The sequence below is a fragment of the Lytechinus pictus genome, chromosome 15 (assembly GCF_037042905.1).
Source record: "Lytechinus pictus isolate F3 Inbred chromosome 15, Lp3.0, whole genome shotgun sequence".
Lineage (NCBI taxonomy): Eukaryota > Metazoa > Echinodermata > Echinoidea > Temnopleuroida > Toxopneustidae > Lytechinus > Lytechinus pictus.
Genome location: NC_087259.1, coordinates 13006019 through 13029101, shown reverse-complemented (window position 1 = coordinate 13029101; position 23083 = coordinate 13006019). Strand labels below are relative to the sequence as shown.

The 23083-nt window shown below is 36.3% G+C and overlaps 1 protein-coding gene across 1 annotated transcript in view; it reads left to right on the top strand.

Annotated features, from left to right (window-relative positions):
• Nucleotides 1–1983: 1983 nt before the first annotated feature.
• LOC129277779 (formin-binding protein 1-like) overlaps nt 1984–23083 on the top strand; it is a 64463-nt gene continuing 43363 nt past the window's right edge. Inside the window, exons 1-7 of the mRNA XM_054913950.2 lie at nt 1984–2109; nt 8551–8666; nt 11511–11561; nt 13078–13288; nt 19795–19899; nt 20569–20697; nt 21932–22078. Coding sequence (XP_054769925.2) covers nt 1984–2109; nt 8551–8666; nt 11511–11561; nt 13078–13288; nt 19795–19899; nt 20569–20697; nt 21932–22078 — 885 coding nt within the window. The remainder of the gene's footprint in view (nt 2110–8550; nt 8667–11510; nt 11562–13077; nt 13289–19794; nt 19900–20568; nt 20698–21931; nt 22079–23083) is intronic.

Below are 23083 nucleotides of genomic sequence, written 5' to 3'. Positions count from 1 at the left end.
TTTCTTGAATGTAGTCCTGAAAAGGACTGTAAACCAGAAGAGATTGATGAGTTGAAACAGCTTGAGTAGTAGGATGGATGAGGAGATGCTGGCTTGAGTCGGCGAGTAGAAATGAAGAGCAGAAGCAGTAGAGAGACTCGACGTTTCGGGCAGGTTGACTGTCCGTCTTCAGGAGTAAGTGTTCGCTCGGCGTGAGGCGGTTATATGGAGTATGTGCGGACGTAAAAAACAAACAAAAAATAATAAAAATATCATTTTGCACAAGGTAATAGCACATATTAAACATGATACATTTAAGTTCTGTTTGCTGTTCTGCACGAAGCTATGACCAGTAATTATTACTAAACACAATTATTGCCAAAAATTGTCCTTAACGCAATGCCAACTGTTGTTGACTTTTTTCAGAAGCATCCAATTGATTTGAAACAAATTATATTAAATGATTGATTACCCTTAGCCATCCTACCAGCAGAAATTTAAAAAGTGTTGGGTTATGTATGAAAGTGAAATATATACCTTTCAACATGAGTACTACACCCAGGAAAGCATAATTCAGAGAAATGTCATAACATTTTTTCTCCAATCAGTAGTTATATTCAGTGTTATTATCTAATGTTGACAGGTCCACGTGAAGGCTTTAATACATACATGTATGTACAATTTTCTTGTACATTATTTACTGTATTGATGAGCTGAAAGTATTTATCACCTGTTTATACCTAAAAATGTCCTTCGACTATATTTGAAAGTGTTCAGTAGATTTAGACAAGAAATACTGTAAAAGAAAGACTTCCTGTTACTGCTTGACATAAATATATCTGATTAATTGGATTGCTATGTTCTTGTTAAAGTAAACAAAACGATAAAGTGGCCTAGAAGTTATTTTAAGCTTGTCTGCTTTTAATCGCAATCCAGCAGATATCTGTTGATGGCAGGGCTCCATAAGCCTGTAATGACAAGATGGCCTATTACATCATCAGTGCTATGAAACACGAAGCATCTGTGATATCGTGGTGCCCCAGATCTCAGCCCACGTTGGGAGGCGCACCCTCGGCTCTGCTGCCAGGGTTCGATTCCGCTCCCTTTATGGAAAGAAAAAAGGATAATTAATCCAGACGATGACTGTATATTTCCTAATCCAATCAGAGAAATGCGAGAGGCAAAGGCTGGATTTCGTCCCCTTTTTTTCTCTCTTTACAGTTTCTTCTTTTGCCAAGTAAACAGTGGAGGTCTGTTCATTCCCTCTGTGTTGCTCGATTGTTTCTCTTCTCTGGAATGGCTGAGAAGGCCGAAGGGATTCACAGCCGCAGACATTCATGTTCTCTGATTGTCTTTTAAGTGGAGCCGATGGGAATTAAGAGTGGGAGATTTGGTTTATCTTGTTTTAAACTTGCAGTGCATGACAAGGATAGAAGGCTTCCGCTGCATTTGGGGGGCTTTGGTTTCAGAGCCGTTATTCGCGAAGACTGAGAAATACGTGACAGCCAAACTTGTTCTGTGACAGCAGTTTTTAAACTACACTTCTTTTAAAAGGATAGTCAATTCTGTGCTACCACTTCAACAAATATTCCAGTTTGCAACAAAATATTTGTCCTTGCAATTGCAATCTTGGGATTCAGGGGATTGTTAGTGTTGACCTGACCAAAATCATTCCCTGCAATTATTGTACAACGTTCTCAAGGAACTTGGATGTAAGCAGTTTGCAGTCTGAACTCTAAAACAATTTCCTTGGCCATAGCTTAGCCCCTTCAGTCAGTCTCAATATTCTTGTGAGTAATATATATCTTTCAACAGTGTGTGTGGCAAGAGAGGTATAGGACCTTGATCGATTGGTCAAGGTTGTCATACTGAGGACATCAATTTCCATAGGGTGACTCTTCAAGTTCCTAAACCTAAGAGCACGTCACGTTCTTCTGAATGCCGGAGCTTACAATTCAACAAAGTTCTTCAAATAAACCGAATAGTCTTTGGCAGCCTGTTATGATGTCTGCCTTTCAGAAACCTCCACATAAGGGACGTGGTAGTGTTCATCGGGACAAGATCAACTCCACTTCAGATCCCTTGGAACCTACTGTCAGCTACAGACAGGCTGTCAATATTCTTCTAGGGGTGAGTGAATCCTTGTAGGTCTACGCAATCATAGGCGGTGTGTGAATGAAGTATTAGCAGTACAAGGTATGGTTGATTGGTTTGAATAAACTGAATGTAAACTTTGTCACCATGTCCTGGCTGGTTTGTTCGGGAAATGGTCTTTGGTTGGTTTGATTTTAAAGCATATAAGCAGCCATAGAAGTGACATCTCGTAGTCCTCCTGCATATTTCATGGAGAGTGATCTTTGGAGATACCACCAAGTAGGTGGTGATGATCTGTGCTGCAGAACACAACATCTCTGCAAAAAAGAGACCAATGTGCTGCCTCAGGACTTGAACTGAGAACCTTGGTATCTAGTCCCGGCAGGAAGTAATTCTTCAAAAAGCTGTGAGCACCGGAATCGGTAGCCAAGCTTAGCCAGGGTAACATAGGAGCACCTTGAGCACTTTACCACGTGGATATGTGCGCTATACAAATACCCTATGTTATTATTATTAGTATCTCTGTTTTACCCATTTAGTAGACTACATGTAGTAGGGTCTGACATACATGTATGTAACCATGCTGTGTGTATTCAATTAATCCTTAAAGGAGGATATTTTCATTTAGGAAGGCATATATATAATCAAAAACTTGGCTGGAACTTCACGAACTTTGGATTGCCTTTTGCTCACCTCTCGGCTGGTTTCCTGTTTATCTCTCTTCTTTTTCAATTTGCAGGGTAGTGTATCCTGTGCCAATTATTCAGTGCTTGCTGTCTTCATTAGGAAAGAAGTATAGATCCAAAATGATTGACATAAAAAAATGGGTCTGATTCTGGGTTTAGGCCTATAGATATCTTGTCATTGCGCTTCTGGGACTTGTCGGATGGACGTCTTATCCAGCAAGTCCTATTTTATCTGACAGTTACCATAGTAATATTGCATCTCAGCCAATCAAAATCAGCAAAAGATGTTAGATCGGACAACTTGTCAGACAAAAATGTTGATGAAACGCTTCCCAGGAGACAGATATCAATTATTTGTTGCTTACCATTTGTCTAATCTAGTGTGTAGCATGCAGACTACACTGCATTAGGCCTGCCTTTGATTGGGAATACGTGTAGCTTATTTCTCTTTCACATGTACATACATGTATATGTAGGTCTTGTTCTTGGACATTGTTGTGGTCAGATATTTGAAACCTGGCTTGACACGAAATTATTGTCACAAAAGAACCTACTCTGTAGTCTGTAAACTTGGCTCTAAAGGTAAAGCACCTTGCTATTGATAGTCTTGGGTTCTATCCCTGACTCAGTAATACCAGACTTTTAAAAATGGGACCCCACTGCCTTCTCACCAGACACTCTAGCATGGAGCTGGTTAGGTCGGCCTACATGTATCTAAGAGGCCGTTGTCATTACGCTTTCTAAAACTAGTTTACTGGAAACCGATTCAGGAAACCAGTTTGGAAGATCGCTTTGCTTGCGTTCCCACTTGATCACACGAAAGTGGTTTTCAAAATCACTTCACGTAAAGCGATCTTGTTGCTATGGAAACGCTCTCAGTGGGGTGACACGTTTTGCGCGAAATTTGAAACCGCAGCGTAGGCATTCTACACCTGTCGTGTGGAGTAGCACGCTCAAAATGTGCGAAGATTGCTTCCCGAAGAACGGTTGTGTCCTCACTTATGCTAAAACCAGTTTAAAACTACATCGCGAGGTGGTTTTCTGAACCGGTTTGGATTTTGGGAGATCGCTTCGATCTTTCTACATGTTAAACTAGTTTCCACTATTAGTTTCCAGTAAACTAGTTTTAGGAAGGTAGTGAGGACGGTGTCTAATGTGCAGTCCACAGTTCTTCATTGTAGATATTTTTCTAAATATGACTAGACATTGAATACGGAAGTTGATGCTATTTTCACTTTAACAATTACAATCTAACCTTTGAAAGCCTCCCCAGCTCAATGCAGTTTGTAGTCTATTTGCAATATATTATAATGGGTTACTCTGATACATGTCAAATTGACTTGACTCATAACCCATGCATTATGAAGTGGCGATTCCATACTCAGAGCCCACACTGTAGGCCTACATGTATAACGCACCATTATTTTCTATTGCGCACCCATGGGGTCACTCTTTCTTATAATATCACAACTATATATGTGAGTTTGATTTGAATTTGTTTAAAAATGCAAACAAATCTCAGTATGTACTTGATAGGTTTGAGCTTCCTTGCAGACATATTATAGAGGGCCTATATTACATCGAGTACTGTGTATAGATATTACCTAAATGTAGACATGTAACCCACTCTAAGGTATGTAAAATTAATTTCTCAAACTCGACCTGCTTTGCCAAAAAGCTTGAATTAACAATGAAACGATGTCGACCCCATGTACATACATTGAACGGTTATATTTCTTTCAAGCCCTATAATACACGTACAGTATGTACATACATTGTACATGTACATGAGTTCTTGGTATGATATTTTGTACAGCATACAACATGGGATAATCGGTGTAACATGAAAGTTCATGTTTAATCTTTAGCCCGACAAAATAAATCATCCCGGAGAAATCCAAGCTTTGGGATTCTGATTCCATCCCCCGGCAATCATTTCCTCTATCCTGCCTTCAGCCTGCAGAATCACCACAAAATCTGCCACTTCCTTGTCTATATGACAGACAAGCAGCAAGAGTTCAAATACTGTATTGACAGAAACCAAAAGAAAGAGGCTGTAAATTATCACTCTCCGCTAATGCCCTATAGATGTGAATAGATCTGAGTAGGTTTATAGATATATCATCATGTCTTGCTGGGTATCATAGCCGTATCAATAGATTATAGATGTTTACATGTAATTCATGTATTAATCCTTTAGTGAGTCTTTAAAGGGAAAGCCTGCTTTGATGGATTTTGTTGGTTTTGATAGAAGAATGATGAGATATTGTGATTAAAGAGATCATTTGCTGTACATTAACGGTATTAAAGAAATAAAGGGAATGGAAACCCAAGCAATTGATCAAATAAACAGAAAAGGGGCCCTCTCTCCCCTTTCACATTCACTGGTGTAAATGAACCCCCCCCCAAAAAAAAAAAAAATAATAATAATAATTGCAATATTTAAAGAAATAATAAATGAAAAAGGAATTATGAATCACAGATATCGTCTAGTTTTGTCTTTAAGTTATACATTTTAGCTGGTCAATCAATCACAGGTTTCAGACAGCATTAAAAATGAATGTACAACATTCTGTTGATGTTTCCTTTGTATTTCAGTTTATCAACCCAAAATACATAACAAACATCAAAGTAATTGAAAACAATTTCTTTCCAATTCCTACTTCGGTGTATACGGGAAGGTTCATCACATCTGACAAACACCTATCATTATTAGATTGATTTCCCACCATACTGTACAAACAGGCTATATAGGCATATAACATGACTGTAATGTTAAACATGATTATGATAACAATAAACATAATGTACATGGACGTGACTGTCTTATCTGGAATTCTCTAGAGCTGACTCACGTTGCAGTGAGGAAGGACATCCTGTCATGAAGACATTTTTTTTTTGTTACTTGACTTCATGTACTTCCAGTCTAAAGCCGCATCCTTAAAGATCATATAAAGTTAAAGACCAAGTTGAACTTGAATTAAAGTCGATCATTCATCTAGTAGAGGACAAGAGAAATAGTGAAACTGATTCATCATTGATGTCGTATTTGCATATCATCCATGTTTTGTGAAAATTGACGCTTTATAAAAAAATCTGTCATTACTTTAAATCTTCCTTCTGATTTCGATGAAATTTTAAGCATTCGCTTTGTTTTCTTTTAGTTCTTGTATTGTTGGGGTGAACTTGCTTTTTATTTGATTTTAGGGTTGACTTGTCCTATGAAATACAGTCCACTGCGCAGGCCTTCATGTCTAGTGTGGTTACCCTCCTACTCTTTTGTCCTTGCACAATTAAAGTTAGGCCTGAGTCATGTCAGAAATTTTTGTACCGGAATCCGCCGGTGTTGCGCCGGTCGGAATCCGGTATCCCGATAAATGAATTCACGAACGGGAAAGTACAAATAAGTCATAGATTATGCATTATTGATTTCATTCTTGAACAAACATTCATTGAAAAAAACGAGAAAAATATGATGAGAAGACAGGAAAAAACTTGCTACGAGACGCATATAGAGTCTGCCGCCCTCTATACGCATCTCATAGCTTAGCTACTAACAAAGAGAACAAGATGGCCACGTAAACATCAGCAAAGTTTTTCCCCTGTCTTCTCATCATACTTTTCTCGGTGGTCACCTAAAACAAAGAAACCTGGGTTATGATTGGTATAAAGACTGAATAAAACATACTCGATAATTATGTTAAGATATTCAGAAGAAGAAAATGTTTAACTATTTGTTATGTATTACATTGTCTTATCGGAATACCAGAACGGAAAAAACAAAACAGGAACCCGCACACATCGGATGTATTCCATCCGTTCCGACCCAGGCCTAATAGAATTAAAATATAGGCCTACAGTATGTGTATGTTGACCACACTGATGATCCATGATTACAGTTTTGTGAATAATCCCTTAAATTGTTAATATTCAACCCCGACATTCCTTCATCTTGATTCATATTGGTGTGTAGTGAGGTGGATGATAGTAGGCAAATATTGCAATGGCTGATGATACGCCACACTCATTTTATGGGTGGCCTACAATGTACATGTACATGTATGACAAGTTTATGATGAATTTCTGACATGTTGAATCAAAGCTTGTAACCTGAGAAATGTCATGGAGACCAACATGGTACACTGTATTAGTATGTGTTTTCGAGATTATAACGAAAATCTTATTAGAAATCCTATATTTGAATGTGAATTTCTGACATGTCCCTCTAGAAATAGTAAATAACATGTAAGCATATATCAGTTTTCTTACTCTTTAATAGATAATAACCAAACTGGCTATATATAGACAAAATTAAATTGTCATTCTCCAATGTAAAGTTTAAAAAAAAATTTCCCCTCATAAACAGAATGATTCACATACACCCCAAAACATCAAGAAGTGATTTATGTTTATAGTACATATTCTTGTTTACTCCTAAAAGCTTGATTGATACATATATGTTTGCAAGAAGTGTGTTTGTAGGCCTATAGTATATGAAATGGATTTTACATGTCTGATCAACGAACTTTGTACAATAGAATGGGTTTCTATTAAAAAGCAGCAGAAGAAAAAGAAAATATTCCTGCATGGAAAAGTCATTATGGGGGTAGCCACAGGTTTCAATCTCTTCCAACTGACCCACTTTGACTTGCGGCTTTTGAGCTTGAATTACATGTACACCACCCTGCATGCAGTTTGATTGGAAATGTGAGGTGCATATATCACAGCCCCACATATGCTTATCTGTGTGTGGTTTAATGGGGAAGTGTTAAGATGCATTTGTTCAATTGATCTTCAAGTATTTAGCCCACTCGGAAGATATGTGTATTTTGCTCTAATGCGACTTTTCGTCAATATGTAATATCCTTCATTTGAAACCTGAGGGGAAGAAGGCTTTTATGAATAATCCCTATGAGAAATTGATATGAAAAATGAAATAATGTAGAATATATACTTAGGTGTACATGTAGGCCCTACATGCTCGGCTTTAATATTTTGCACATCTAAAAATGCATGTAGATAGTGAAAAAAAGGAAAAACTACTATTTTCTTTAAAAGAAAAATGAAAGTTTGAATTTATAAACTTGGCATTTTTTTAGATATATTTTTAATTTGTAGATGCACAACGTACAAAAACGGGAAGGTCTTTGTGCACACGTACTTGAAACATAATGAATATTTGAAAATCCAGTTTTTTAATTCTCGCTCCATTCAAATCGTGTGAATGACCTCATTTTCATACACTCGGGACAATGAAAATTGTAGCAACTTTTACCACAAGTCTGGCAATAATTTAAATTTTATAGAAAGTAGGCCGCCATATTTATTGTGTGCATGTGTGAGTGGATGTATGGTAAGATAAGGAAGTGCTTTATTGTTTTCTCACGATATTGTGATATGTGATGATGTGACTATTGTATGAGATACATCAATACTGATGTCATATACATGTTGGGTATGAGCACTGTATGATAGACATGTTTGTCATCATCATAGTCCTTTACATGTAATTGAATCATGCTATGTGATACAGATGTTTATATATTTTAGTTTTAAATATCTATTTGATTTATAGGCACTTTGGTGGAATTGGTGAGCCTTGCAAAATCTAATCTTATTGGATCATTCCTCATTTTACCGCATCATTTTATATTTATCTGTAGTTTAGTGATGCTATAAGTCTTTTATGTTTTCTAATCTGGAATTGATATTTTGTATGAATGCATTTTATGGTTGAGTAACAAGAAATTCATAGTTTTTTTCTTCTTATTTTTCCCTCCTATTTCTTCAGGATCAGATCAGTAATCTCGAGAAACACACAGAGAGGGGGATAGACTATGTTGAAAGGTTTAGCAGTTTCGTCAAAGATAGACAGAAAATTGAAATTGAATATGCCAGCCAACTCAAGTAAGTGTCTATATTTAACCATAGTCTTTAATATTTTACCCTGATGAAGGGGGAGGAACTCCAAAAATTAGGAGATTGAAATTATTCAGAATTGGCATTCAGTGCATTCGAGCGGGCCTTTATTTGTTCTTGATATTATTATTTTAACCATAGTCCTAGTATAGATGGATTTGATGCAGGCCTTTCTGTGATCGAATGAGGTCTGCCACCTTCTTAGCGTATCTTTTCCCTGTTAATGACTACAACAAAGTATTACAAATTAATGACAGTGGAGCAGTTCTTCCTGTCAGAATGTCAGACAAGTCTACTTTGTGAGAATAGTTTGGAAATAAAATCACAATGCCGATGGGGACCAGGAAAATTCAACAAGCAGACTATTTTAGTTAAATCTGATTCACGCATCTCAGGGAATCGCATCACAATTTGCTCCACATTTTTTGAAAGACTGCTATACATTAAAGCTAAATGAAAGTAGTTGCAGTAAAACACTGATTTTGTGAGACAGTCTAAAACCAAGGTTAAGTATTACTATATCATCGGGGATCTAGATCTGGTACAGTTACATAAACTGAACTTTGTGAAATCATAAAATCTAAGCTGAAAAACGATCACACTGAAGATCGCCAACACAGATAGGCACACGTGGGACAGTGTATTATTATTGCTGGAATAAAGACCCGATGGAAGTGACCGAATCCGCACATATTTTGCTTATTTCTCAGCAATTACACAATTTCTTCCAGAATCCTTTGGCACATATTTTTTATTCATACAAACAGACACTTGGGTGGTCATTATATTAGATTCTGTAAAAAGTCATTTTGAGATCATTACCACAACTGGCATTTATCTTTAAGTTTTACAGAGCATATTTTTCTATAGGACTGTGCAGAACTGTCGTTGAGCGCTTCTCTCTGACCAAAAATGCTTATCAAATTTTGTATCAAGCAAAAATATTCCCTGCATTCAAGACTTCCTATTGCTGCAAAATAAATGGGTTGGAAATTGAATCACTATTACCTGTAAAAACCAGAGAACAATAGATTCTGTTCACTGAATCTATTGTTCTTTGGTTTTTACAGGTAATAATGATTCAAATATAGCCGAGTGAAGGTACATGTATATTGCATAAATGGTACCGAAATCGTACTATGTCTTTGATGATATATGACCAAGTTAGCAATAAAAAAAATAGATCTCCACAATTTCCTATTTTATTGCTTTCAGTCTAGTAATAATCCTGGCTCAATACATGTAATACACTGCTGAGATCAGACAGTGTTGTCTCGCTTCAAACCATGTAGGTCCATGCTTCAAACAGACGCTATTGTTTGGAATCCACTTTTCGACGCTGATACGGTTCTCTGCCATTGAGATTCATTCACCCGATGAGTCAGTGGGCAGTGAATGACAGAGAACTGTTGTTGATTTCAATCATAATATTAAGGAATGTATAATGTACTAAATAATTGAAAAGAAGACCAACAAATTTGAGTGAGTTACAAGTATAAGCATAACAATAGTATTAACTGCTTGTCATTACCATTCATCTAGCAAAGACCATGCAGAAAGTTTTCCATTTGAGAAATGCCAGATCTCTGTTGTGTGATCAGTCACAATATTAAAGGGAGTGTGAACTGATCAACACTGTGTTGGATCTCTCATTGATTGTGTGTTAGATCTCTCATTGATTGTGTGTTAAAAATAATTAGTTTTAAAATATACCTTTTGAGATATAAAATAATAATACTGAAAATGAATATACCATATATACTTTTTTTGTATAAAGAAACTTCAATGTTTTGAGAGTAAAAGTATTTGTTTAGCTACTTTGTGATATAATTATTGCAGTATAAAAAATATTGATTAGTGAATTAGTGTGTTATTATTCGAATGGGCCTATATTACAAGACTACACTGCACAGAATGTTGCATTGTGGGTTAGAAACCTGGCCAGGTTTTAGTAGTTGAGGACCAGAGGTGCCTACTGGTTCGTATTTACTTTAAGGAATGTATTCTGATCATGTACAACATTTTGGAAAAGAACGGATAAAGTTTGAGTGAGTTACAAGTATAATAAAGCATACATGTACAGTATATTACAGAAGTTTTGCTTGTCCAAAAATGTCACACAGAAGGTTCTCCATTTGAGTGAATGACAGATCTACATGTATATTGTGTTCAGTCTAATAACAAGTAATGTATATGTTAATGTACAAAAGAAATGAAAAGAACACGAAAAATATGTGTGATTTACAGGTATAAGCATAAATGCCACAAATGCATGTAGATAGTTATCCGTTTTGAGTGGTAAACATGTTCTAATTCTATGGCTTTGTTTAGGGAACTTTAAATGATAAAACAAGGGAGGTCATTTCAGATACTTTGGAATTTTTCCTGTTTACATACAACATATATCACAAAAGAAATATTGTTGATGAATTCTTGCATCTCTCCAATGGAGTTGAGGGATTGAAAGTCATCTATAAAAAGTGAAACACTCTGTATATATACATCCTCTTGTCTTACAGTTTAGCCGTGAGTGGCACTCTAACACTAATGTCATTGAAAATGAAACATGACTCCTGTGCAACTCTTTTCACTCTTGATAAGACAATTCAGAGTCTTAGATGCTGATATTTTTATTATAATTCATAATATTATCTATTATCAGATAGGTTTCCAACTTACACAAGAGCTTGTTTCTCACGAGAGTTCATGGGAAAGTTTGTCTTCAATTGAAGATGTTTGAAAATATAGGCTTTTGCTACCTGATATTCATGTAGAAACTATTCATCCCTTTTAGTTTGCCACTTTCTAACTCTCTTAATCTATTTTTTACAGGAAACTACACAAGAACTACTTACCGAGGAAGAAAGAAGAAGAAGATTACAAGTAAGTTGGCAGTCCATGGCATTGGTTTTGATTTTAGTTTTAGTCACACAATTGACTGTTTTCACAGAATATGGGAATTAATGTTTCTCATTGAATACATGGGAAAGCCCGTACAGAGCAGAAGATACATGGAAGACAAAACTATGTGATGAATAATGGCAGTCTAAAAACAAAAAAATGGGACGTTATCAAAGTTAGGAATTTATTTTTTAACACTATTTTGAAACTTTGACATTGACAGATAAAGCTAAGACTAACTGGCAAGTATCGTATTATTCACTTCAATGATTTGACAATTGGAGTATGGAGATTCTAAAAGATTAGTTTGGAAAGACTGCTGCTTCACCCATTGCTAAATACCTTCACCAGTTGGAGAATAATTTGCGAGCACTTCCTCATTGAATGTACACAGTGTGGAGAAGCTATCTATTTTTCACCTGCAGGCCCCTTTCATACTGTGCCTTTCACCTCCTTTCCCCGCTTTATTTCAACAGAGAAGAGCTTTTTATTATGAATTATGTGAACGAAGACTTGACCAGTGAAGAAGAAAAAAAGAAGATTTATATGTCATACTATAGTTTGCCTTAGTTTAGTTTGCCAAAACACAAGATAAAAATTGCAGTTATTACCTAGTCTGCAGGCACAGACCCTGATTGAAACTTTGATCAACAAGTGTGTCTCCACGCAAAGACTAGCACATTCAATACTTGCTGTTGAGCGAGAGGGCCTTCAGTACACAAGGCATGAGTAGGCTGCACATTCAGACCCTTAACTTGAGTGAAGGGTTTGCACAGCAGACTAGTTATTACCCTAAAGTCTTGTGCTCACATTGACTGCTACATAGTTCATTCAGGGGATAGTTAGGAGATCTTCTTTCAATGGCATCGTGAGAAATATGTATCAGAAGCAACCAAACTCCCTCAAGATACTTAGGCATTTAGAAATTACTTGGGTTGGTCCAAGGGTTGTACAGACAAGTTGATCAAATATCTAGTGAACTAAATTTGAGATTTCATGTACATGTACATACCGTGGATGTCTGTGTTGTGAAAATATTTTTCCTAGATGAGCAAAATATTCATACAAATATGTCATATTCCAGGACCCTGTTGCATAAAAGTTGCTATTATGCTATCTTTGCCTTCCAATGCTAACTACCATGGTAACGATGATCAACAGCCTATCAAAATCAAGGATTCCATGAAAGTTACCATTGGATGGCAAAGTTACCATAATGGTAACTTATTATGCAATAGGCCCCTGAAATATTTTGGATATATATATTTTTTTTGGGGGGGGGGGGGGTGTTGTATCAATTTGTATATTTTCTTTTACTATATGAGTACATGTACATAATGTAATTGTTTTGTTATTTTTTATGTATTCTTGTTTTGTGTGTTAATGTTGGTTTTTGTTTGTTTTGTTTATTTATGTTTGTTTTCATTTTGTTTTGTTCGTCCACCTGTATTGAGCACTTTCAATTTGTTCTGTGTCAATGTTTTTCCCTATTCTGAAGGTACACGGCGCTTCACGCCTTCAGACAGATTCTCTCCGAAGTGAACAGTATCGCCAACCAACACGAGCTGATCGGAGAGTACCTGGTTACCAATGTCCTCAAGGAGGTCCAAGCGCTCATTACCGAGCTGAGGTCGGAACGGAAGAAATATCTCCAAGAATTCAAGCAAGAGGATAATAACCTGGAGAAGTCCATCCGCAAGATGGAATCGGTAAGAAAATGGGGGAAGGGGAAGTCTACCAAAGTTTAGAAGGAAATAAAAGGAAGGATGGATACGGTATCTGAATCTTCACTTTCAGTTGATATCTTGGTTTAATTGATCTGTACTGGCTGCACAGAAACATTGTTGGCGCTAACAGAGCAGTGAGCACTACCAGTAGTCACATCTTTCGGATTGTGATGTCGACAATGATGCAATTAGTGAATAACACATTGTTGTGACATTAGGCATCCATGTGACATTACCGGTTGTAACAGGGCCTCAGTCAGTTAGCGCTATCGATGTTTACTGTGTGGCCGGTACTGGTGGTAATGACTCCTTGAAACACACCCTCTACGTCATGTCATGTGCTCTTGGATGACGTTGCTTCAACAAGTGAAGGATCGACAGCAGTTGCTTCCACTGCTCTGCTCTAATACCATTGTGTCCTGGGGAGCGTGTCATAAAAGGACGTTTGTCCCTGTTGGACGTTTTATCCGACAAATCTAGATTTATCCAACAGTTACCATAGTAACATTGCATCTCGGTCAATCACAATCAATGAAACTTGTCAGATCTGACTTGCCCCTAGTAATTCTAGGGGTAAGAGCAAATATTGTCATAGATTTCGCTGTTGGAATGTTTGCCATCCGAGAAATGGCGTTGTTGAATATCTTACAATCTCGCCGACGCTATTTAACCCGTGCACAGCAACGTCTTTGCTCATTGCCTGACGAAGTCTAGCAGCTTGCAGACGAAACGTCGCTTTCCTACTACGTTTGATACATCGTGAGACAACTGGTTATTTCTTCTACTCAATCTTACAATCTGTTGGTCAAATGAACCAAGATGGTTTCATATTTCTAAATCATTAAAGTACATTTCGTTATATGTGTTGGGAAGAATACATCATCTGCACGGGATACAATGTACGTTAATTTGGATACATACTAATAGCATGAAAAAAGTGGAAGGGTTTACTGTATTAACCAAGCCTGTTAGATGTAGATCCCTTAGGAGGCTGTCTCAGCCAGTCATATTCTAAAGGGAAGTCAGAGATTGGCTTACTTTGGGGGTCGTCACAAAGACTCTAAAAGGAGGCATCATACAATCGTAACAAACTTGCAATCAATTACAGGTTAATCATAACGGATACACTTAATGCAACAAAACATATTTATTTGTTCTTTACTTTTTTAATAATTCTCAATCATTTGAAGATATGCAATTGAAATTTGTAATCAAGTGCAAACAAATTTTCCTACATGTAGATCACCCTGTAAAAAATTATAAAAGATCATTAATATGAACATCAACTACTGATTAAAACTGATATGATTTTGATGAATTATTTGCATGAGGTCCTTTAATATATCAATATCCCTGTTTAAGCCGTATGATCCTAAATTCTGAATTTCCCATGAGCTTTATAGTACAGATTGCCACAAGGCTTTTATATTAAAAAGATTATGAGAGGAAAGTGCATATATTTAATACATGTACTTGACTTCCGAGACAGCTCTAGGGTTTTACTAATTATACAGGACTACAGCCAGTTCTATTCTTAAAAGGAAATTAATCCTTTCCTAGAATCGGTTACTGATCGAAAGTGGAGATAACAGCGTCCTTTTCCTGTTGCTAACTAGCGCATTTTCCCTTTAGATGTGTGTGGTTGTGGTCTGATGGACGAGTCGCCAGACTGCGGTTCATGCTACGAGTTCAAGTCCCACCACAGCACTGATATCCTTTTATAGCAAGACGTGCATAAACATATGCGCCAGTTCTCATTTAAGAGATATTGAAAGGTTAGCTCTGATTTGGGGGTTTAGGTTAAAGAATGCCATACTTTAATAATAAACAGCAGTGTCCAGTCACAGATACTTGTACATGTATCTTTAATACAGCAAACATCATGCATAAGACATGTACATCAAAAGAAAAACATTAATGATGATGATAATAATAATAATAGTAATAATAATAGTAGTAGTAGTAATCATAACATAATAATAATCATAATGATAATAATAGTAATAGAAATAATAATAATGATAATATTAATAATACTAGCAGAGCCCGTGGAAATTCCACAGGTTTTGGGGTGTGATTAAGTTAAATAGAATTTGTTGTAGATTGACAGGTTTATTCAAGATAGGGAAAGAAATAAACATTTGAATTTTTTAAGAGAACATTTTAAAAGGTTGTGGTTGTGGTTTGAAAGGAATGTGAAAGTTAGGTGTTTATTTGAAGTCGTAATTTGTTTTGAAAAATATATGATTGATTAAAGGTAATAGTGAGAAAGTAAAAAGTGATAAAGAGTTAAGGATTTTGGTTAATAAAAGAAATACAGATAAGAGAATTAAAATGCTATTGACGTTGAACGAATATGATATTTAGTTAAACTAGGGTTTAAAAATATTGCCCCTCATTTTAACTATAAAAAGGGAAGTTGAAAAAGTATTTGGTTTTGGAGGATTTACATTAACCCTTTTATTTACTTGTTCAACATATTTCATTGGATTAGCTGATATTCATTTTATCGCCCCCGCCTTTTTTTTTTTAATGTTTTTATTTCTATTGGTCCCAAAAAGTAAAGAAGGAAGAAAACATTTTTAAAAGACGCAAGTTTATTTTTTTATTCATTATTTTTGTTGTTGTCCCCTTTATCACTAAAAAAAAGGATTAAAGAAAGAAAATAATAAGGAAGTAAAAAGGAAAGGAAGGACGAAAGAAAAGAAAGAAGAAGAAGTGAAAGGTAAAGAAAGGATAAATAAAAGGGAAAAAAGAAAGAATTGAGCATCTAAAACGGGTGTATTTCAACTTCGATCTCGACGCCTCCGTTTGAATTCTCAGTCGGACTTCGCCTTCGCCATAGTTGCGATATGGACTGAAGTTAGCGATCATAATGATGTGAACCTGCCATGCGGACACACAGGCGGCGCGGCGCAAACTGCCCCATCCTTCGCGAGGCAGGTTCACATTATTATGATCGCTAACTTCAGTCCATATCGCAACTACGGCGAAGGCGAAGTCAAACTGAGAATTCAAACGAAGGCGTCGAGATCGGCTGAAATTCAGGTTATGGATTGATTAGACATTTGGGAATAAAATCATTATATTGTGCCAAAATTAATTGGCGAAAATCGCCCAGTGCGAAAATCGCCCGGTGCGAAAGTGCATTTCAGTTGTGACAGAATGCCAAAATCTCATTTCACGTTCACTTTAAATTCTACACATGATTCAAATCAAAGATCTCGCCATGTTTTATATATTTGTCCTTTTAAACGGTATTCGAATGTGGTTACGCCTTGTTTTCGTTTTCCACAGTAATTATTGCATGAACAGAAGTGAAATATTTGTTGTGAAGCACTGTGTAAATGTTGTGTGATCATGGAGCTATGGTGTGATGGCCGTATTCTAATTAATTCATCATTTTTGTTATAAGACTGTAAAACTGGTGGACGTGAGGGAGTGGCCTGGATGAAAGGAAAGTGAACATGTGTCCAATTACTGATTTGCATATGTGCATTTCCTACATTCCATGCAAAGAGTAAAGGAGAAGTCCACCCCACCAAAAAATTAATTTGAATTTAAGGAAAAATAAAGTATTGCAGAAAATTTTATAAAAACTATGATTCAAAATTTAAAAAATTACTATTTTGACATTGAGAAATTTGCCTAATTTTACAAAACAATTATATGCTCATCTTGGTCAATGTGCAAATTACAGAACCGATTATGTCTCACACACACTCTAATTTCTTGTGTATATTTTTTGTTTGATACATGTACATAACATGTAAAGTTTAATTTTCTCATTTTCTTTAATAGATTTTGAGAGGGATTTTAATTCGTCCATTAACATTCGTAGTTTCCGTGAATGTAACATATTGTGATTCGATGAAGAGTTTTTATATCAAATTTGCTAAAATTGATATAATAAAATGCAACAAAAATTTAGAAAGTAATGGATGTGAGTGACATAATCAACTCTATTTGCATACCATTGTTTTGTGTATATAACTGTTTTGTGTTAAAAAAGGGAAATTTCTGTATTAATTCAAAGATTTTTTGTTGATGTGCACTTGACCTTTAATTCACTTCCTTTCCCACCCCTGCCCAAATAAGTGTAATCAAGAACTTGAAAATCAGAAGTGATTAAGAAGATCAGATTTAATCATAGTTATTAATAGCTCCATGATTTAATAATACAGGCCTAAATAGAAATTCACATGAAAGTAAAAAGAGAATAATCAAGAACTTGAAAATCAAAAGTGATTAAGAAGAAGTAAGATTTAATCATAGTTATTAATAGCTCCATTATTTAATAATACAGGCCTAATTAGAAATTCACATGAAAGTAAAAAGAGAATAAAGCTGAGTCGGAACGGGGAAGGAATATGAATTAAAGAAAAAGCAAAAATATATCCACACCACCCCCCCCCCCGTTCGATCCAGGGTCCCTGCACACGTAAAAACATTGTGCTTACGTAAGTCGCCACAGATCGCTGTCATACTACCAGCGGGTTTTTAATGATATGTCAAAATGTTGTAAGTCTGTGCGCCGCTGTTGACCAATCAGAACGCGGCGTTCGGAGCGAGACGACACACGTGACGCGTCTGTCATGGTCGAATGTCGGGCTACAACACGCAGGTCTACGGGGATTTTCGGTGGAAGAATCGGACGACGACTCGGTCGTGCGAGGTGTGATGGGCTGGGAGGGCGGCAAGTCTGTGAAGAGTGGCAGGCCCGACACGCGGTGCGATTTTGGAGCCTGGGCGTGGCGGATCCCGGGAGGAGATACGGTTCAACTGATCACCTCCCTCCGGGCTTAGAGTATTCATGTAATAGATTAATAATGATAATAATAGTAATAATTTTTTTTTTTAATGTCCTGGTGCTACTTTTTCAGCCTAACAGCCCAAATTTGCTACATTGTACTACAGTTTACATTGGACCTTTTGGGTATTTCAGGAGCTCTTTTTTTATGTTTTCCAGGGCACTTAGGGGCATTTTGGGTGAGAATTAGCCTAAGCCCCCATATGATATTTTTCACCATCATACATGTTTATTTCATCCGGGGCCTGTTGCATAAAAGTCACTGTTATAGTAACTCTGTCATCCAATGGTAACTTCCCGGAAATCCTTGATTCTGATTGGCTGTTGAGCTTTGTTGCCATGGTACTGTAGTTACCACTGGATGACAAAGTTACCGTAATCTTAGATTTTATGCAAAGCGCCCCTGAACTTTATTGTAGAAAACACTTAACAAAATAACAGAATATGTGTCATCACTTTTGTCATTATCTTTTATCAAATCACGCCTTCATACAGCTATGGAATCCATTTTAACATGTTTGTGACCCCATAATGCCATTGGTTGCCGTGTACAGACAAGATGATTAATGCCCTCAGCTTGTTTTTAAACTCCTTCATGAATAATTAGTATGAGACTAAGCACTGAATGGTTTCAGTTTGCTGACATTGATCTTACTTATTGATGACTTTCTGTTTATATTTACTGCAACGATACAATACAAGATCACTTTGAATCTGTATTTGCCTTGTTTAATTAAAATATATATAGAGATTAAAAGTGAAAGTTGATTTTTTTTCTTCAATATCTAAACCTAGATTTGTCAGAATTTTTTTTTATTATTGGAGCACAAACAAACTTAATTGTGGTTTCATATTTTTTCTTCAGATTTCTAGTGACATCTAATAAAATATGAAATACTGGGTGTAGAAGAATTTTTTTTTCCCTCGAGACTGCTGTTGTATTAGACGGTGATGGAATACATATGTTCTCTTTCTGATGTCCTTTTTTTTGTAGAAACTAATCATTACATTCAATGCAATCAATCTTTTTATTAGATTTTAGGTGGGAAACTGTTCGAATCCCAATCACAACAGGTATACCCTTGGGCAAGGTATTTTATTCCAATTGTCTAGTCTTTCGGAGGAGACTCTAAGCCGTCGGTCCCGTGTAAGGGAGAGTCACACCATTTACACGTTAAAAAACCTACTCCTCTTTTCGTAAAGAGTAGGGAAGTTATCCCGGGGAAGTAGTTAACGTATTAATTTATTACTGATAATCACTTATTTATAATCCTGTTCCTTTGTAAAGTTGCATTAGGGTAATTTGTACTGTATTATAGTAACCTTTCCAGATTAACTGTCCGACACTTATATGACACGCATGTGTTGATAGTGTCGTTAATTTTTTATCAATCAATCAATCACAATAATAAAGTTCATTGGGATGTTAAAAAGAATTTCTTTTGAGATGAAACACGTAATGTTCATTTTTGAATCCCTAGTTTATCTGTATGTAACATTTTAATTACAAGTATTTTAAGTACAAGACATAAACTGCATCTTAAAATGCCTATTATATTGTATGTCTGTCCATATATTAAAACTGAGTTTGCCTAAATACATGTATTTTGACATCATATAACTATTTAATATTTTTTTCATCTTTACATATTTTGTTGTTTGTTTTCAATCTTTGCAGACCAAGAGTACCTATAAACACAGCCATGAAGCATGGATGACTTCTAAGACTAACTTTGAGAGAGCTAATGAGGATATGAACCAAACAAAGGCACAGGTTGAAAAGGTAGGATTATTATTATATGGGGCTATTGGGAAATTTCAACAAACTTATGTACTAGGCCCCAGCGTTGACCATATTAATGATATTGATGGTGTTCTTGTTTTATTGTGTGCACACATTGTCAACAGATGCTTGTCCTAGCAACAGTTCTCTTGTCAGTGTATGTACACAAACAAGCTACAAATTTGAACAATACAATTTCAACAAATAAACCTTGAATTCCATGATGCAAAGACGTACAGAAAACACCAGCTAGTGTATAATAAGACTTATAATTAAATTTGATTTTAAATTTGCATTTGCATCTGATTGCTGGTCTAAAGATTGTGATCTTAAACTTGATCTATCAATTGCAGATAAGCACTTAAAATTAGTGATTGATTTCAAATAAGCATTTGTAAACACCCCCTGAAATTTTGTTGGAATAAAGTTGAAAAGCTGCAGATGGTAGACAAAGGTCTTGAAATTTGTCAATTTGTCGAGGGTCAAAATGACCCCAACTGCAGTGCTTGGAATTGAGCCTTTTAAATGACTGTTTAGGGTCAGATCTATATCTTGGTGTCCATGAACATGCTGCAGAATTCGTAGATCTTTCTATGTTCATTCATTTGTTCGTTCGTTCATTCGTTCGTTCATACATTGTTTTGCTTCATGTTTCTTTGTCTTCTGTAGTACCGAGCAACAATGAACGGCAAGAATTCGCAAAAATGTGAATGCAAAGACAACTACATCCTCCAGCTCGACAACACAAACAAAGACCAGAGAGACTTCTACTACACAAAAATACCACAAATATTCACCGTAAGATTTTCAATCGTTTCCCATTCTCTTTCTTGATTTTGAAATTGCTTTTTTTTTATGGCGACAAAACTAGGTTCATCCCTCCATATTTCCACAATTCCACTGACAGTTTCTGCTTGTAAATTTATAGTTTTCAATAGTGAAGAAGACATATGATTCAATTAAAGAAGTAACAATCATTGTGGTGCACTTCCAACTATCCTATTCTCCACTAAACAACACCTTCCAAAGTTATCACGTTGGTGGCATACCATGAAGCATTTTGTCAGAGATTTTAATTGATGGCTGCTTTCATAATCATTGAAACCGATTGGCTTCATAAGTAATGTACCAGTAAAAATAATCAATGATACATATTGTGAAAATATCCCATACTGTAGTTTGTATGGATGTTCTTAAGGATGCTGGGTTTTTGTCTCACCTGCATAGCAGAGTGAGACTATAGGCGCCGCTTTTCCGACGGCGGCGGCGGCGGCGTCAACACCAAATCTTAACCTGAGGTTAAGTTTTTGAAATGACAGCATAACTTAGAAAGTATATGGACCTAGTTCATGAAACTTGGCCATAAGGTTAATCAAGTATTACTGAACATCCTTCCTGAGTTTCATGTCACATGACCAAGGTCAAAGGTCATTTTGGGTCAATGAACTTAGACCATGTTGGGGGAATCAACATCAAAATCTTAACCTAAGGTTAAGTTTTTGAAATGTCATCATAACTTAAAAAATATATGGACCTAGTTCATGAAACTTATACATAAGGTTAATCAAGTATCACTGAACATCCTGCTTGAGTTTCACATCACATGACCAAGGTCAAAGGTCATTTAGGGTCAATGAACTTTGGCCGAATTGGGGGTATCTGTTGAATTACCATCATAACTTTGAAAGTTTATGGATCTGATTCATGAAACTTGGACATAATAATAATCAAGTATTACTGAACATCCTGTGCAAGTTTCAGGTCACATGATCAAGGTCAAAGGTCATTTAGGGTCAATGAACTTTGGCCAAATTGGGGTATTTGTTGAATTACAGCCATAAATTTGAAAGTGTGTTGGTCTAGTTCATAAAACTTGGACATAAGAGTAACCAAGTATCACTGAACATCTTGTGCGAGTTATAGTAGTTTTCAAAATCAGCACTGCTGCTATATTGAATCGCGTGATGCAGGTGAGACGGCCAGAGGCATTCCACTTGTTTTTAATTCTGAAGTCCTTTTTTCTTCTTTTCAGAAAATTCAAGAAATGGATGAGAGGAGGAACCAGCGCTTGGGGGAGTTCTACATCTCTTACGCGGAAGGTCATCGGCAGGTCATTCCCCTGATCAAGAACTGTCTGGAAACAATGACCATTGAGGCAGAGAAGGTTGATCCGTCCAAAGTAAGTCATCTATCATGGTGTGTGTCCGCTTGGGTTTACTATAAGATGTTCCAATTGCTGATTGGACCAACCGTCACTTGGTCTAACTGTAAATTGGTCTAATGCTCGGATAGCATAACACTCAGATAGTATAACTGGGCGTTGTGGCGTGCGCCTGTAATCCAAGCTGTGTGGCGAAGTTACAAATTGATGCAGAGGTTCGAGGTTCGAGCCCCGGTCACTTTCGGATGGTGACGTTAAAGGTCGGTCCCAGACGTAAATAATCATATCTGATTGATACATGTCTGACAAAACTCAAATACACACACACACTGTCATGCCGATACCATCTTGGTCAATTACCCTTTAGTCTGACAATTTTTTTTTGTCTAATGCTCACTTGGTCTTGCTGCCATTTAGTCCAATGCCCATGTTCTAATTTTCACATATCAACATATCATTTTGTACTTTGTCAGAATGAAAATGTAATCCATGAATAGTCCATCTATTCACATAGCCAGAGAGCTTTCAGACGAAGTGGATATTGACCCCTGTTCCACATGACTCCAAAGTGAACTGAGGCTGGCCCATGAGGCAGCCTGACATATTTGAAACAACCCCATGTTTTAAGAAAAATATGCATTGTAAATGACAGTGTCACTGGCCTGCAATAGTTGAGATCAATTGGAAGTTACATCCCTTTTTAAGAAATAGCCCAGGTTTAACTGTCTCACTTCAACAGACTGAGGAATGGAAAGTTCAAGGATATTTTTAATTCGCTTCCTACAACCTATTGGTATTTCAGATGTGTTTCTTCATACATATTATTATCTCAATATAGTACCCATTTTCCACAGACCCTAGCCAGAGTTTTGTCAGCCACGGGGCTCAGTTGGTTTTAAAAACATGGATTTAGTTCTTTAGATATTAGAAATACTATTCATTAAAGATTCTTTTCTCTATTGAGTTTTCAGAAATGTGTGTACATAAAAATACTGTTCAAAGACATATTGTATCATTAGTTAC